This window comes from Colletotrichum acutatum, assembly GCF_030867785.1.
Source record: "Colletotrichum acutatum strain CBS 112980 chromosome Unknown BDZ83scaffold_55, whole genome shotgun sequence".
NCBI classification, from domain to species: Eukaryota; Fungi; Ascomycota; class Sordariomycetes; order Glomerellales; family Glomerellaceae; genus Colletotrichum; species Colletotrichum acutatum.
The window spans coordinates 119,608-131,685 of NW_026849049.1; the positions used below are offsets into that span (position 1 = coordinate 119,608).

The 12,078-nt window shown below is 55.2% G+C and overlaps 5 protein-coding genes across 5 annotated transcripts; 1 reads left to right on the forward strand and 4 right to left on the reverse strand.

Moving 5' to 3' along the window:
* Nucleotides 1–351: 351 nt before the first annotated feature.
* BDZ83DRAFT_623814 (isochorismatase) lies at nt 352–1,597 on the reverse strand. The gene is made up of 2 exons (XM_060508406.1): nt 814–1,597; nt 352–728 (listed from the first exon to the last, which is right to left on the reverse strand). Exons 1-2 carry the CDS (start codon nt 1,219–1,221, stop codon nt 543–545), a joined length of 594 nt encoding a protein of 197 aa, XP_060364236.1. The 5' UTR covers nt 1,222–1,597; the 3' UTR covers nt 352–542.
* A 157-nt stretch (nt 1,598–1,754) lies between these two features.
* BDZ83DRAFT_579301 (peptidase family M28) lies at nt 1,755–3,025 on the reverse strand (the record flags this gene model as incomplete). Its single annotated transcript, XM_060505222.1, has 2 exons — nt 1,755–2,686; nt 2,761–3,025. The coding sequence occupies 2 exons, from the start codon at nt 3,023–3,025 to the stop codon at nt 1,755–1,757; spliced, it is 1,197 nt and encodes a 398-aa protein (XP_060364237.1).
* Nucleotides 3,026–3,668: 643 nt separating this feature from the next.
* On the reverse strand, nt 3,669–6,871 carry BDZ83DRAFT_623818 (bacterial alpha-L-rhamnosidase-domain-containing protein). Its single transcript, XM_060508407.1, has one exon. The coding sequence runs from the start codon at nt 6,555–6,557 to the stop codon at nt 3,876–3,878; it is 2,682 nt and encodes an 893-aa protein (XP_060364238.1). The 5' UTR covers nt 6,558–6,871; the 3' UTR covers nt 3,669–3,875.
* A 766-nt stretch (nt 6,872–7,637) lies between these two features.
* BDZ83DRAFT_579264 (C6 zinc finger domain-containing protein) lies at nt 7,638–9,420 on the forward strand (the record flags this gene model as incomplete). The annotated part of the gene is made up of 3 exons (XM_060505216.1): nt 7,638–8,195; nt 8,259–8,631; nt 8,699–9,420. The coding sequence occupies 3 exons, from the start codon at nt 7,638–7,640 to the stop codon at nt 9,418–9,420; spliced, it is 1,653 nt and encodes a 550-aa protein (XP_060364239.1).
* Nucleotides 9,421–9,471: 51 nt separating this feature from the next.
* BDZ83DRAFT_360192 (uncharacterized protein) lies at nt 9,472–11,760 on the reverse strand. Its single transcript, XM_060502573.1, has 4 exons — nt 11,480–11,760; nt 10,746–11,410; nt 10,308–10,677; nt 9,472–10,230 (listed from the first exon to the last, which is right to left on the reverse strand). The coding sequence occupies exons 2-4, from the start codon at nt 11,259–11,261 to the stop codon at nt 9,524–9,526; spliced, it is 1,593 nt and encodes a 530-aa protein (XP_060364240.1). The 5' UTR covers nt 11,262–11,410; nt 11,480–11,760; the 3' UTR covers nt 9,472–9,523.
* Nucleotides 11,761–12,078: the final 318 nt, after the last annotated feature.

Sequence of the window (12,078 nt, forward strand, 5' to 3'; positions counted from 1 at the left end):
CGATCGTCAGGGCCTTGATGGCATGGTGCCGTTTTCTCCGCACTATGGCGCCGCCAATCGGCGATTTCAGCTTTAGATCTGGAATTGGATGGTCTGATGATTCTGGCCCGGAATCCTGAGCTATCGACATGTTTTCTCGATGCACATTGAGGACCACACGGCTGGGACCGCGTGCAGAAGTTCGATTGCTAGGACGGGGGGCAAGGGGAGGTGGTCCGAAGTGGCCTTCGTCGGCCCGGTCAGGCGGGTTCTGTCTAGGTACATTGATACAAGAGTAAATGAGACCGGTTGGATGAAATCCCCAGCAAGCTATTGCTCTAAAGATTTTCAACTATGATAAAGTTGAGTTGTGTCCATTGAACTGCACGTCTTAAACCTGACTGTTCCATTTCCAATCGTTGCTTGGGCTGCTCGTCTGTCACAATGCATTTGCTTGTGACTTTCTCAAGTTATTACTTAATATACGTAAGGTGTAATCTTGGGCAAAGTAGTATTCAGGTTGATCGAATAACTTCGTATTACACTTCAGTTCTTCAACATAACTAAGCAATGTCCTTGCTCTGCACAATGGTGCCAAAAGCATCACCAATCTCACTCAAAGCAACCTTGACGAGCTGCGCCGCATCGACGCCAGGAATATCACGATCGCCGACCGCATCCTCAGCCACCAGAACGTCAAACCCACGCTGGTCAGCTTGTCTCGCGGTAGTAGACACGCAAACGTGAGCCTTGTAAATCACACATCAGCAATCGAACCACCAGACTCTTCTTCTTGCGAGTTAGATATCCCGCATGTGAATAGGCCAGACTTACCATGTACCCAGTCAACACAACCTTCTTCCCCCTCGCTCCCAATCCCTCCAAATGCGCCTGCAAATCCGTCCCCGCAAAGGAACCAGGGAACTGCTTCCTCACCACCTTTTCACCATCCTTAGGCTTCAGCTCGTCGAATTCTTCGGCCAGCTTGGTCCCGGGGGTGAAGAGGGGAGCGCCTTCGGGCGTGTCGTGGACGACGTGCACGATGCTGCTGGGCTGACCGGCGTCGCGGTACTTTTGGAGCAGGGCGGCGATGACCTTGCGCGAGGAGGCGACGTCCCGGACGGCGAGTTTGCCTTCTGCGTACTCGTTTTGGGCGTCGATGATGATGAGCGTGCTGTCGGTGGGTGAGGCCGTCGAGGGCGGGGCGCCGACGATTTGGCGGAAGGATGTCGCTGAGGCCATCGTTCAGGTGAATTGATAGGATCTCGAATGAAGCTGTACCGGTATTTGCCAGACCTGTTGAACTTTCGATTTGCACAAGAGCAAGTTGCTTTGTTTAACCAGCGAGAAGAGAAGACAAGTTCACTTCATGAGATTCTTCAGCTTGTCTTGGTCAGCTTGCAATTGCATGTGGGAGCCGAAGGCGCTGTTTGTCTCCGCACTTTGTCATTGAGTCCCCCGCAATTTGTCATCGATCGCGTTATGCATATTCCAGCTGTTGTTGACGCCATCAGCTAATAAGGGTCTTGACAAGCTGGGTGGGTGAGAGCCATTCGGAACTGGCTCGGAATGCGATGAGGAAGCGGCCGCGATACGGAATTGGTTTCCTTAAACTTCAAGACACCCGTATGTTGAACAGTAAATCGGCGGTTGTCATTGAACTTGCTCGAACTACTCAGCGCCTGACGTGACCCTCAGAAGGATCCTTTCAACACCATACATTCGTGAGAACGCTATCGCCACCATCAATCTATGGTCCCCGTTACTAACGCCATTTACCTCCACTTGTTATCCCAGCCAGCCTGCTCAATAGCAAAGGCAATAGCCAGTTCAGAGAACCTCGCCATGTGATCAATAGAAAACACACCCGTCTCATCATCGATATCCATGGTATCCTTTTCCGTGTGCACATACGGGTCAAACTCGCCAGGGAACCCACCCGCAACGGGGTTTCCCTCGGATGCAAACGTAGCAGGGAACCCGAGCTTGGTGTACGACATGTAATCTGACCCGGCGCCGGGCATGAGCTCGTAGACGCTCGTCGTGATGTTGATGTACTCCTCGCTCAGATCCACCGCCCACTTGGTCAACGGCGCATCCGCGTCCGTCTTGATGAAGCCAATGGACTCGGTTGCATTGCGCGCGATAAAGGCCGTCATGTCGAACTCCATCATGGCGCCAATGGTCGCGCCCTCCTTCTTCTTGTAGGCTGCGACGGCCTGGCTGCCCAGTAACCCGGCCTCCTCGGCCGCGTACCAGTGGAACTCGACGGGTCCCTCCTTGGGCACATAGCCGCTCGTCGCGAGAACACGGAAGGCCTCGAGGATGCTCACAGTGCCGGAGCAGTCGTCGTCTGCGCCGGGGGCGGGAAGCAAAGGGAAGAGGTAGTTTGCCGAGTCCTGGTGTGCACCGATGATGGTCAGGGGCTTAGAGAAGTCGCGGACCTTGGGCTCGAAGCGGGCGATGATGGAGGACTGAGGGAACTCGTGGGTGAAGTACTCGAGCGAGATGTGGGCGTGGAAGGGCGATTGGGCAATGATGGAGGCGACGTGGTCGTGCAGCCAGACCGAGCTCTCTTCGCCGGTGACGCCGCCGTAGTATCTGTTGTAGTAGCTCGTCATGTGCTTGAGGACATTGTGCATGTTTGTCTGGTTGACCTTGGGGAAGAGGGGCTTGATGAGGCTTTGGTGGGTGATCTTGGGAAGGTCTGCGGTTGCCACGGCGTCAGCTGTCTATATTCTACGAGGAGCAATCTCGACGCGTATTATGAATTGGACTTACTGGCTTTGCCTGCAAAGGTGTTGACGTGGTCGGCGTAGAGCTCCTGGAAATCAGTGATGTCGCGGAACTTGCGTCCCTTGCGCCGCAGACGAAGCTTATCACCCTCGGTCATCCACTCTGCCATTTTCTCGCCATGAACGTGGATGAGTCTCGGCTCGGCAAGCGTATCCGCCATCTCGGGCTGAAGAGACACGAGGGCGTCGACGGGGTCAGCGTATTTCTTGAGCGCCGCGAAAATTACGTCTTTGTTCTCGATCGTGAACATGGGGGCCTTATCCCAGCCTAAGGTCGCGGCATCATCGTTTATGGTCGGTTCAGTAGCGGGAGCGAGTACGCGCTGGTCGTCGGGGGAGCTGAGCACGAGCTGAGAAGAGCCCAGCAGGAGGAGCAGCTTGGCTGAGAGGGAGTAGCGCATGATGGGCAGTTTGACAGATGGGCAATGTCGATGGAGGGACTCGAGGAGAGAGCAATCCTCAATGGCATATGAGAAGAGGAGGAGGAGGAGGGTAAGCTTTGGTTTATCAGAAAGATGAGCAAGTCGTCAGCGAGTACCCAAGCTCGGAAGGTCACCAGCGGCCGCAATGATGCAATTCTACGGCACGGAGATCCGTCAGACGGTCAGAGTCAGAGATAGCAGGGGTCCGTCGCAAAAGTCCCCTACTCAAAGTTCCCAAAGTCCCCAAAGTCCCTTTGGATGGGTGCGTTATGCGGTGGTCACAGCTCCACGGCAAGGTTTCTACAGCAACAAAACGGCAGGCCACCTAAGCAGACACTGGTAAGACAAGCTTCAAGAGAGTTTTGCAGCACTGGGTATTATACTGTTATAAAAATGAAGTGGAACGACGGTTGATACTTGTAGAAATTATGGCAATGGGCACTGAAAGCACTGAAGTCTAGTTGGTTTACTTGTGGCAATAAAATTGTCTTGTAATGGTGGTTACTGTGAATTTCGTTTAGTTACGAAATATTCAAGTAATACGCGGGCTAACTAGCAGCCCGTCTTACAGTATTGCAAGCTTAAGACTTAAGCATGTCGACATTCGCGTTGCGAATTGCAAATCTACTGGGACTCCCATCAGAGGCACTTCAAGTCAACGTTGTCATTTCAAACCACGTCACAGCCCAAACTGCGTCAACAAAGCTTTGGGCGGCCACGCCTCCCTCAATCCCGGAGCAAGATGGCTCTCAAACATACAATTCCCTGAGCCAACCGTCATCTCCTCCCCACCATCAGGCAAAGAAACCACGGCAGTAGTGTTCAATGGCACTGTCAGGTCCAAAACAAACTTCCCATCCGCCCCAACCTCCCATCGACTCCGAACCAAGCCGTGCGGGCTCAGGTACTCGACGGTCGCGTGCCGTAGGTCTCCTCCGGGCCGAGGCCGTACCCGGAACCTCGTCCACCCAGCCTCGAGCGGCGACAGCCCCCCAATACCGGCATGCATCCAGTTCGCGACGCTGCCGAGCGCGTAGTGGTTGAAGCTCGTCATCTCTCCTGGGTTGATCGTTCCGTCCTCTAGCATGCTATCCCACCTCTCCCAGACAGTGGTGGCACCCATGCGAATGGGATACAGCCATGAGGGACACCCCGTTTCGAGCAGCATGCGGTATGCGTGCTGGACGTATCCCGTCTCTGACAGCGCATGAAGGATCACGGGCGTGCCGGCGAAGCCTGTGGAGACTCTGAACTTGGAATACTGCACAAGTCGCGCGAGTCTTGCGGCTGCGGCTTCGCGTTGGGCGATGGTGTCGTGTAAGTCGAAGAGTAGGGCCAGAGCCAGCGCCGTCTGGGAATCTGCGACGATGAAGCCCGCTTTGGTAGTATACTTATCTTGGAAGAGCTGTTTTAAACGCTTATGCTGGCTGGCGAGTTCAGTAGCGTCGGTGGGGAGGCCGATAATGCTGGCGATCTGGGATACGATGCCTGTGACGTGAACCAGATATGCGTCCGCGACGAGGGTGCCGTCCGTCCTAGCTAGACCTGGCTCGGCGGGCGGTGCGTTGGGATCAAGCCAGTCGCCCAATTGCCAGAGCGAAGGATCCCATAATCCGTCGTCTCCCCGCTTAATGGACTTGAGGTAGTCTCTCATACCAGGGTATGTCTCTTGCAAGACGCCCGCGTCACCAAACCACTTATACAAAGTCCAAGGCACTAGTACAACAACGTCATCCCACACAGCCTGCGGCACCGATGGCCACGGCCCGTCCTTCATGACATTAGGCACCACGAGCGGGACGATGCCGCCTGCATCCTTTTGGTCCAGGAGAACGTCTCGCATCCAGTTACTCAGCATGCCCGCACAATCGTACAGGAAGGAGGCCGTCGGGCTGAAAATTTGGATATCGCCCGTCCAGCCCAGCCGCTCATCGCGCTGCGGACAATCCGTGGGGATAGAGACGAAGTTCCCGCGCATGCTCCAGATGACGTTGCGGTGCAGCGCGTTGACGTCGTCGTTGGAGCAGGAGAAGAAGCCTGTCCGCTGCATATCAGTGTGCATGACGACGGCGGAGAGTGAGTCTAGCGTCACGTCGTCCCAGCCGTCCAGCTCGACGTAGCGGAAGCCATGGTAGGTGAAGTGAGGAGACCAGTTCTCTAGGACTCGACCGCCGCCGAAGATGATCGAATCAGTTGCCTTTGCTGCGCGGAGAGGACGAGTTCCGAGTTGGCCGTTTTCGAGGACCTCTGCGTGGCGGATGGTGAGGCGGTGACCGTCTGGCTTCACGAGCTTTGGGATGACGAGTTTTCCGACGAGATTCTGGCCAAAGTCGACAAGTGTCTTGCCTTTGATGTCTTTGAAGACTTTGATGGGTTTGACGGTCTCCGTGGTGCGGACTGGTGGAGAGGATGCCGCTGTGAGTGTGGATTTCGGAAACGGTAGCATCTCGACGGGAGTCCATTCGCTGTGGTCGTCGTGATGCCAGTCTTCAACTTCGAGGCCGAGATCGTACGTCTCGCCGTCGTAGATGTCGCTTCCGACGATTGGTGAGGACCTGCACTCCCATGAATCGTCGGTCACAAGCTTCAAAGCTGGCCCTGTTGTATCGTCGTCGCGGATCTCGAGCTGAGCTAGCACACCAATGCAGTCGCCATATAGGCAGGTTAAGCCCTCGCCCCAAAGAATTCGGCCCGCATACCACCCTTCGCTGACTTCCACTGTGAGAACGTTTCGTTGACCAGGCTTCAAGAGATGCGCTACATCGAAGACCTGGTACTGAATACGATGTTGGTAAGCAGTCCAGCCGGGGGCGAGCCACTCGTCTCCGATGCGGTGGCCGTTCAGGTACGCTTCGTATAAGCCTAGCGCAGTGATGTAGAGTTTGGTATTACCACCGCCTTTCACATCGGGGCAGTCAAATACTTTGCGGAATCGTACCGGCCGGATTCCTCTCTCATGTGGATGCGAGGCAATACGCGGGGCCGCGGTGATGGGCGTAGCTTTCCAGTCATCGCGGGAGAGCAGAGCGGTCTCTACGATCGCCTCCGAGGACCATTCAGAGTCCAATTGGGCGTTTTCTGAGGTCCCGTGAGACTTAACGACGACTATTGCCCTTTCGCCTGTTGCCAAAGGAGTGTCGGGCCATGGCACGAGTATTGTCGAGGCGCCCTCAATGTGGAATTCCTGGGCCGGCGCAGAACCACGTGAGATTTTGATATCGTACGATGTCTGCTGCCAATTCTTTGCTATAGGGTCGGACTCGACGCGCCATGAGACACGGGGGGTAGGAGAAGAGACACCTAGTCCGGTGGGATGGTGCTCGAAGCGCAAAGACGTGATTTTGAGTTGAGCCATCTTCATATTTTGAGCAAAGGGTGCAAATATATGTGCTCGATTTCTAGGGACACACAAGGTTTAAATCAGCCAGAACTACTCTCCGGGCTTTACACCAGCGGCTTCTCCTGCAGGGTCCCGCCAAAGGGGAGTAAACGATGCTCAACATAATCCACGGCCCCCGGGGATCGGCTCATGGCTTCGGCTTCCGTTTTGACTCGAGAGTTCATCGAACCCCGCGGCCGGTGACATCAGCACCGAAACCCCGAGGTCCTAGCCCCGCCGTGCCGGTGAAGTTGAGGCCGAAGAGCACAACGCGCTGGCCGATGTCAATACAGGCTCTCAATTCTGGAAACAGACTCTTCATACGACATCGTTTGAAGTTTTAAGTTCTAGGCAGAGTTAGGAAATACTCATGGGTGTTCTCTCACCCCGTGAGCCCTGGACGTTCATAAGGCAGTGCAGAGGAATCGCATCTGAATACTGTAGAACATGAAGCCGGATTAAGTCGGCCCATAGCAAGCACCGAGAGCCCGCAAGGTCTCTCAGTATAATGTGTGAGCTGTCCAACACGGCATTGTTGCGGAAGATGCACCCTTCTTCTCATCCCCCCTCACCGGTGTTCACCTGAGCATCCTCTCGGCAAGAGTGGTTTGGTTCACCGAGATGTCGGTCTAGGTCCGTCCTTGAATACTCGAACGCACTACAGCGAGTTAATACCCCCTTCCCCAAAGGCCAATCATTAGCGATTGACTTCCCCGCAAGTTCCGCTAACTTGGGTTCCCCGCAGCAATCAATGCACCCATCTCCCCCCCAGGGTTCGGCGCACTTGGCAATTGGACGCCAGCAACATCCGAAATCCGCTAGTCGGGCAATTTTCGATGGGAGCAACGCCGGAGAGACCTAGAGGAGGTCACAGGTGAAGAGGAGATCCAGTCTTTTTCCTCCTCCCGCATGACCTACCGAAACCTTCCGATCCATGAGGTGGGCTTTGGCCGATTTCACGATACTTGAGTTGAGCTTCACTTCCATGTAGTGAAGACTGAATTTAGCCGGTGAGCAGTTGCATTAACGCTAGCAACTACGTTTCTCACGATGCTCTCGCCCATGGCCAACGATGACGAATCAACCGCGGCACCCCTCGACCGGGTAGAAAACCCAGGCTCTCAGTCTCAGCCACAATCTCATTCTCAATCTGAATCACACTCTCACTGTCACTCTCACTCTCATTCTCACTCTCACTCGCGTTCTCATGTCCGATCCCACTCCCAATCCCAAGCATTCTCACACTTCGGGTCAGCCGTGACACCAGGCGCTTCGTCAACATGGGGCCTCGGCGAACCAACGCCCTCACACCACCTCTCATCCGAAGCATCAACGTCGCCGGCCGAGTCGTGGAGGCTGGATGAGTTCGTCACCGACCCCGGCTATCTCGCCTACCAAGAGGAGCTGAGATGCCTCATCTTCAACACGGCGCAAACGGCAGCTCCCACGCGAGAGGGGACGCCGGAGGCAGCTGATGGCGGCTTTTCTGCTGGGGGCTTCGCGGCGCCGGGTACCATCTTGGGCGACGAGGGAGCTGCGCGACGGCAGGCCGGCCAGATTCTGGGGACAGGTCGAAGGTTGGAATATTTGAAGAACTACGTCGGAGAAGTCGCGACATGGGTGAGCTTGCATCACATTTAACCTCTTGACTACGCCGTTGCCAATGCTCATTCTTCACAATAGCTCGACATGTTCGACAGCGACAGGGCCTTTGGCATTCAAGTTCCTGTCCTTGCCCGAAGCTCCCCTGCACTCCTCTACGCCGTCCTTGCCCTCTCGGCAAGACAGATGGAGCGGAAGGAGGGGAAACAAACATCGTTTGACAGCCTCGAGCTGTACCAAGAAGCTATCCGTCTACTGACGCCATTGCTGCAATCCCGAGACCAAAAGATCATTCCCATTTGCACGATTCTGTGCTGTCTCGAGATGATGTCTGCCAGTGCTCAGGACTGGAGGAAACATCTCGAGGGGTGTGCCGCGCTCTTTGAATCGTTCTACGTTCACGGTTTCAGCGGCGGTCTACTTCAAGCCGTCTTCTGGTGCTACGCACGAATGGGTGTGTTCCAATCTATCCCTTTGACCTTTTTTCTAAGATTAAATTCTCTCGCTAACATACCCATCAGACCTATGCGGTGCCCTCATTTCTGATGGAACAGAAAGCACCCTTCTCACCCCATCGAAATGGCTTCCCAGCGGTGCCTCCCACAACGAAGCAAGCGAGCTCTTTCACCAGTCCGGAACCCCAGACATGCACGCCAACTACGCCGTCTACCTCTGCGCCAAAGTCTGCGAGCTCGTCGCCGACAGAACGCGCTACTTTGAACTCGGCGACGCATCCGGCTGCAGCAGCCCCGACGAGCTCACCGAGCGCTGGATCCGCCTCTGGGAAGACCTCCAAGCCTGGACGCGCGACCGGCCGCCGGAGCTGCTGCCCGTCCAGAGCATACAGAGCAGCCCGTTCCCTCAGATCCTGTTCCTGCACTGGGCGGCCATATCTTCGAACCAGCTGTATCACACGGCCTGTACGCTCTTGCTCGGGTCCATGCCGCGGCCGCTTAATCTCAAGTTGGGCGGTGTTACGGGCTCCGCTATCTGGCACGCGAAATGCATCTGTGGCATATCACTCGCGAATCCACACCAGGGCTGCTTGAATAACGCCATCCAGCCGCTTTGGGTCGCGGGCCGGCTTCTCAGTCACAAGTCAGAGCATGCTCTGCTCGTGAAACTCATCCGCAGCATCGAGGCTGTGACGGGATGGGGCACCTGTTGGAGAATTGACGACCTTGAGGCCGCTTGGGGCTACAAGGTCCGCAAGGAACTCAGGATCGCTGATATGGTTAGGTGATTCATTTCTCATTATTATGATGGATTCTTCAACTATTTACGTGGTCGTGTTCACCTTGGCTAGAGGGCGACGTTTTGTGATCACGTCTGCAAAGTGTGATTATCTACATCAACCCCCAATCCTCTCGAACTTTCGTCGAGAAGCCGTCGACGTTCCATCCAGTCATTGATTTAATACGGTCAAAGCACCCCAGAATCGCCTTCTGTTGAGGCTCGTACGTCATCCGTTGGGCCGCCAGATACAACGACGCGACCAAGCAAAGATCCCAGCTATCTCTCCGGTCGTTATTCAGGGCGATCCCGCAGACGCGCTGAGCATGCCACAGCGGTGACATGGAAGAAGACGACGACGACTTCTTACCCGCCGCCGTCGCCGCCTGCAGCGTCCGCGGCTTATTCTGAAGCAATAGCAACATGGCCGTATGATACAGCTGGTTCGCAAAGACGGCGGCACCATTAGTGAAGAGGATGACAGGGAACAGCGTCTCGTCGCCGCCGTCCATTTCCACCATGGGGCGGAACTCCTGCGCCCGGTTGGTATACCAAGACCCGAGGGCATCGCTGAGCATCGTCCAGCGGTGGACAGGTGTGAGTGGGACGCCGCCGCTGAGGTCGAGATCGGGTGGGTTTTGTGGTGGGAAGCTACCGGAGCAGAAGTTTACTACTTTTGCGCAGAGGAGGAGGGGTTCGATGGTGTATTGGAAGATTGTCTCTGCGATGGTGGAGGAGTTCCACTGTTGTGGGATGGGGTTGTAGGATAGGTGTTCGGGGATCGAGATGGGGGCACCGGTTACGAGTGCGGCGGCGAGTTCTGCTTCTTAGTTAGTTTAAGTTGAAGTGTAGTGTGAATTATACATCTTTTGAGGGATGTTAGAGCTGTGAATGTACCTAGTCGAACCAAGACTGATAATATTGAGATGGTCTTTGGAGTTGCTTCTGCTAGTGCCATGTCCCAAAAGTTGTGATTTATGACGGTGGACAGGCTGTTCCAGCCGCTGGGGATGTCAGAGATGAATCGACACGCCGTAGACAGAGTCAAGTGAACCAGATCGCTGTCGCTGATGACCGGTCCATTTGGCCGGAAAGCTTTCGCCTCAGCCAGAGACTTGAGGTATTCGGCGTCGCCGGACACCATGCGCATATCGGCCTGCTGTGCCATCGCAGCAACGGCGAGAAGCGAGTGAAGAACTCCTTCAGATTCGACCGCAAGACGAGAAACGTAAAGACCAAAGGTTTGTCCCATATCACACAAGTCAAGCTACGAAACAATCATTAGTAATGCTACGACCAAAAGCTCGTACACGTAAGGCTTGATGTTGGACTCACCCATGGAGCAACCTGGTACCTGAAGTGACGCAGCAACTGCAGCAGGCGATCTTGTGATATGCTGCCTGTCGCAGACACCCCGGATTCTCTCCTCTCCCTCGTCGAGTTCGGCGACAACGACATCACCTCTCCGGGACTCACCACCCCGATACTATCACCACCACCACCAACCGCAAAGGACCCGGAGCCACGATCAGGCGACTGGCCCAGCCCCGCCGGTCCTTCGTTCCCGAGCGACAGCAGAACATTCAGGGCCGTCTCGTACGCTGCATCATTATTTGGCGATGGACCTGTCAGCTTCCCCGTGATATCGAGATTTCGCACCGGCGACGAGAGGCTCTCGTGACTTTCGAGGCCATTCGAGCTCTGAGGTGGCCGCCATTGCGCGAGCGGCGGGTACTGGCGGTGGGAAATCAGGGGCGCGAGGCTCGGCTCAAGAGGTGGCGGTTTGGTTGTCGCCGTTGATGGCGGTTCTGGGGGTTGGGTATTTGCGCGGAATGTTATCACCGTTGGCATTGGTGTTTGTGATGGCGGCGGTGGCGGTAGAGATGAGTGGTTGCGGTTCAGATCGTTTGCGATGTTTCCGTTGACTCCATGTTGCTCGCGCGGCGGGGACGATGCATGTAATGATGGATCTTTGGCGGCTTGTTTGGATGACCCGGCACCTACGAACTAGATCTATGTGTAAGTCGAGAAACCCTAAGCCGGGTGATGGTTCCTAGTAGTTTACGGACCTGAAGGCGCGAGTATTTTGGGGTTGTCGCATCGGGCACCTTGGGCGAAGGTGACACCGTCAAGGCATTCTTATTCAAGAACGTCAGTCTGGGACCGTAGTGGCACTCAAAGTTTCCGTCGATGCAGCGCTGACATCGCGGCTTTCCTTCATCGCCTACATTTGGTCAATAAAGAGAGTCAACAGTAACTTGGTGAAGCGTCACCGAGTAAACATAGCTAAGCTGCAGTGTCATGCGGTGTCATGCCAGCTCTGCTCGGTGAGATGATATCTCAGTGGGTCTGGGACGACATGTACGAGCAGCACGAATAGAGAGATGGACAAGGTGAGAGAAGCTTACATTTGCGCCGTCGGACCCGACACTTCATACACCCCGTGCGCGTCCTCTTGTGTCTCTGTTTCGAACCTCCTGGACCAGCACCAGCTCCAGAACCGCTTGCTGATACTGGATCCGTATCATCCGTCATTATCGCAACCGGCTGCTATGTTTGGGGTGCTTGTTGTGTGCCCATGGCTGAAGAACGGACAGCGGCGGCTGGAGGGGGTAATCTTGTCGGATTGGGAAGGCGGAAAAAGTCCCCAACAAATAGTGGAGGGTTT

Coding starts and splice junctions, on each gene's coding strand:
- BDZ83DRAFT_360192 (XM_060502573.1), bottom strand. CDS start 11,261: ATGCCAACGGTGATAACATTCCGCGCAAATACCCAACCCCCAGAACCG. Junction 10,678..10,745: donor GGTACCAGGTTGCTCCATGG/GTGAGTCCAACA, acceptor ATTGTTTCGTAG/CTTGACTTGTGTGATATGGG. Junction 10,231..10,307: donor ATCAGTCTTGGTTCGACTAG/GTACATTCACAG, acceptor ACTAAGAAGCAG/AACTCGCCGCCGCACTCGTA.
- BDZ83DRAFT_623814 (XM_060508406.1), bottom strand. CDS start 1,221: ATGGCCTCAGCGACATCCTTCCGCCAAATCGTCGGCGCCCCGCCCTCG. Junction 729..813: donor TTGTGTTGACTGGGTACATG/GTAAGTCTGGCC, acceptor GTGATTTACAAG/GCTCACGTTTGCGTGTCTAC.
- BDZ83DRAFT_623818 (XM_060508407.1), bottom strand. CDS start 6,557: ATGAAGATGGCTCAACTCAAAATCACGTCTTTGCGCTTCGAGCACCAT.